Source organism: Rutidosis leptorrhynchoides, chromosome 9 (assembly GCF_046630445.1).
Source record: "Rutidosis leptorrhynchoides isolate AG116_Rl617_1_P2 chromosome 9, CSIRO_AGI_Rlap_v1, whole genome shotgun sequence".
In the NCBI taxonomy this organism is placed as follows: domain Eukaryota; kingdom Viridiplantae; phylum Streptophyta; class Magnoliopsida; order Asterales; family Asteraceae; genus Rutidosis; species Rutidosis leptorrhynchoides.
The window spans coordinates 319,756,124-319,760,044 of NC_092341.1; the positions used below are offsets into that span (position 1 = coordinate 319,756,124).

The following is a 3,921-nucleotide window of genomic DNA, read 5'->3' on the forward strand; positions in this document are numbered from 1 at the left end:
TTTATAATATCGTATTTTGTTTCGAGTTTACTAATTAACGATATATATGAAATATGAAATATTCTTCATGTGAAATAATAATTTATACAATTGTTCTAAAGAATAAATGTATGATAATATATCTTTGTTGTGAATAAAGACTCACAAACTTAGTGTTTTATTCAGAACGTGTCTTATTAAATAAAACACATTTTAGTTCTAAAGAATAAAAGTATGATAATTTATACAATTTGAAATATATCTAGTATAAATACCGAGTCACAATTTTACTCTAGATTTTAGTTTAAAGTATATTATATTATTAATTATTAAATTATTATTATTATTATTATTATTATTATTATTATTATTATTATTACCCCTACATACTTACACGCATTGACGGATTCGTAGTTTCAGTTATATCCAACTGTCGTTTTGAGTTTGCGTTCACACTACAACCGGCCCCTCAAATTCGCCTTCATTTACCCAACTTACACGCATTGACGGATTCGTAGTTTCAGTTATATCCAACTGTCGTTTTGAGTTTGCGTTCACACTACAACCGGCCCCTCAAATTCGCCTTCATTTACCCAACTACCCTCCAACTTTCCACTTTTTTAGGGGTAAAAAGCGTAAATATTTAACTTTTCAAAAATAAAAGAAAATACTTCCACCCGTATTTTTAACGGGCCCTATCTTCTCGCTCGGTCCGAGTTAAATTTTTCTGAGACCACCGTTCAACTCGAAAAAATCAGACGGACACAACGAGCATCGTTAAAAAAAAAACTAAATAACGGGCCCTATATTCTCGCTCGGTGCGAGCTAAATTTTTCCGAGACCACCGTTCAACTCGATATTATTTTACGAACACAACGCGACTAACTATACGCGAAACGGACATCGTTAAAAAAACACTAAATTTTTCGAATTATATTTCATACATATACATACACGTCCAACAAACAACCCAACCTACTAGATATATTAGGTACCAAACAACGTATATCCAAATCCGACCGCGCGTTGAATACAACCGCAACAACGCGCGGTCGAATTTTTTCTAGTTATTACTAGTTACCAACTACTTTTTCAACTACCCTACACAGAAGATTAATTTGCTAGTTTCAATTATTATTTAGCCATTTAGTAATGCATAAAGAACATATATATCTATTTATCTGTCACTTATTTAACATGTATACTAATTACAATTACAAGGTTATTATCCACAAAGATTAATCTGGCTATTTCACATAACCAATATGGGCTTCATATAAGGAATAATATATCTTATAGGCCTGGTCTACATTATAATTTGCTTATTAAAATTACCTAAAATCCAAACATTATCAAACCGATACTCCTACAACTTTTAATACATCTTGAACTTATTATATACAGCTGAAACATTACATCGTTCCTTTTTTACACCGTCAAAGTAAAAGATCCCGCAGCGAAATGCGGGTATAAAACCATCGTTTCACACAAATATGAATTATAACTTTAAGATAAGTCAATGGGTAAGTTGTACAACTTTACAATAATAATAGTGGGTTAAGTTATAACTTTTATAATAACACAGGGATCACTTGTGACACATAACAAAACCCAAAGGTGAACTTATACAACTTTATATTCGGGTATAAACGTAAACCCTCAATCAACCACACCGAGCAAGAAGGTGCTAGACTCACAGATCGATTAGCTAGGTTTTAATTTTCATCAATGGCGGCCAGAAATGCACTTCTCAAGTATCTGCGTGTAAATGTTACGCCATCTTCTTCATCTGTTCAAAATCCTAGATTAATCGGACGGTCCGTATTTCAGCTGTTCCAACGCCATTTCTCCGAAGAAGTCAAGGGAACCTTCCTCGATAAATCAGAGGTCACCGATCGTGTTGTTAATTGCGTCAAAAATTTTCAGAAAGTTGATCCTTCCAAGGTATATTCGTTATATAATGTATTTTAAATAAAAATTAATTTACTGTTTCTGTGTATTTTATAAATTAGGGCTTTTATTTATAGCGAATTAGAATGTAACTGTATAGTGATATATACACGAATTTAGTACTAATTTTACGCTGTTGTAAATGAAGGATGAAGATTAGGTTGTTGTTCTGTATAAATTAGGGTTTTTGAGATATTGCTGAATTAGGTGGACGTGTATTTAAAGACTGGTGTTATCTAAATTGCTGTATAATATTTCATAGTACAGTGTTTAATCCTATTTGCTACTTTAATTGCTTACTGAATTTGTTAAAAATTAGCTTAAAAGTGTTTGTGAGTTGAGCTAATCCTATAATCTCGTTACCGCCCTGTACCGTTTACCATCAAATGCGAAATCATCATCTTACATTACTGATCTTTTGTGTTGCATCTGGTCTTGTTAATTTGCATTGGCATGTACTGTAAAATGAAATGTCGAGGGACTCTGTGTGTCCTAAGATGTTAAATTGAATCTGAAAATGTGTGTATTGCATAAGTACGATGCTACTATTAGATAAACTATTGCCAGTGATCTCCCGACTCCAGCTATGAATCATTCGAACATATAAATTGATTGATATTGCACGAAATAAGTATTTGTTATTAATGTAATATGCATCTGTATATGTACAACTTATCAATATATAAATCTGGCGTCAATACATATACTTAAATTTCACATTTGTATTATATTTTTCTTAGTATCTTGACGCTAGAACTTAGATCTTGAGGTACTAGTTGACGAATATGTTTTTAACTTGCGCAATCAGGTTCACTTTTAAATACACTTAGTGTGTATGTATGTATGTGTATATATATAAATATATCTTTTAACTGTTATCAAACAACTACTATTTGAGTTGGCTTGTTTTAATATTATAATTTCTCTAGGAATCACTTGACATAAATACTTGTTATTTGCAGGTTACACCAACTGCGCACTTCCAAAATGATCTTGGTTTAGACAGTTTAGATACAGTTGAGGTAGTGATGGCGCTCGAAGAGGAGTTTGGGTTTGAGATTCCAGACAACGAAGCAGACAAGATTAACACCATTAACCTTGCCGTTGACTTCATTGCATCTCACCCTCAGGCTAAATAAAGAATATGCTACCAACTATTTTGTGTTTGAATTCGGAATGCAAAGTATGTGCATCAGGAGTGACTATTTCCTCCGGCTTATTTCTGTTTTGTTTATTTATTATGTCACTTTACTCTCACACACCCTTCAATCTTGTCATGTGATACTTCCTAGTTTGGATATTTGATCCTTTTAAGCTTTTTTCTTATGGGTTTTGCATAATTCTGGAAAAACTAGTATTTCTTGAAGTGATCGTCTACCTTAGGATATTAGTTTGCAGATGCTTGTTGCTTAAATAAGTGTTGCATCTTCTTAACTGAATGATGATGAAGATCTAGTCTTGTGGTCTCATGACGCTCGAAACATTTTTCTTGTTTATATTTAGGTTTTCTTCTTTCTTATCATCAATTGTGACATGTTGCAGATTTACATGGTGACATAACTGAATGGAAAGCGAACCGGTCTCATCGATGAGACGATGACATACTTGCTAAAAAAATCGATGAAATACTTGCCTTAAAAAAATGATATGCACTATATTATCTAAATTAAACAACTAATAGTTTTTAAATAAAAAGGTTTTCATTAAATTCAAAAAAATATTACATTAAACTAAAAATAAACTTAAGATTGCACTAATAATTTGAGGAAAAACATAATTAAAAAGGAAGGATAAATCAGATAAATAAATGATACAACTAGTGTTCGTCATTGAAATCTTTGAAATTGTTGGAAGGTTCCACTTCATGAGTATGTTCCGAACACGTTAAGTTGATGGAAGATTCCAGTGGTATCCGATAAGCATATTTCGTAGTATATGATGCATGCTCGAATCTCCTAGTTCTTTTTGCATCGGAAGTTACACTTCAACTCT

At 32.2% G+C, this 3,921-nt stretch overlaps 1 protein-coding gene across 1 annotated transcript; it reads left to right on the plus strand.

The window, feature by feature from the left end:
- Positions 1–1,664: 1,664 nt before the first annotated feature.
- Positions 1,665–3,398, plus strand: LOC139866601 (acyl carrier protein 2, mitochondrial). Its single transcript, XM_071854887.1, has 2 exons — positions 1,665–1,923; positions 2,892–3,398. The coding sequence occupies exons 1-2, from the start codon at positions 1,708–1,710 to the stop codon at positions 3,066–3,068; spliced, it is 393 nt and encodes a 130-aa protein (XP_071710988.1). The 5' UTR covers positions 1,665–1,707; the 3' UTR covers positions 3,069–3,398.
- Positions 3,399–3,921: the final 523 nt, after the last annotated feature.

What these genes read in the sequence shown, in the direction of transcription:
- LOC139866601 (XM_071854887.1), top strand. Translation starts at nt 1,708, where the DNA reads ATGGCGGCCAGAAATGCACTTCTCAAGTATCTGCGTGTAAATGTTACG. An exon ending in AGAAAGTTGATCCTTCCAAG is followed by an intron (nt 1,924 to 2,891) that starts GTATATTCGTTA and finishes TGTTATTTGCAG; the next exon opens with GTTACACCAACTGCGCACTT.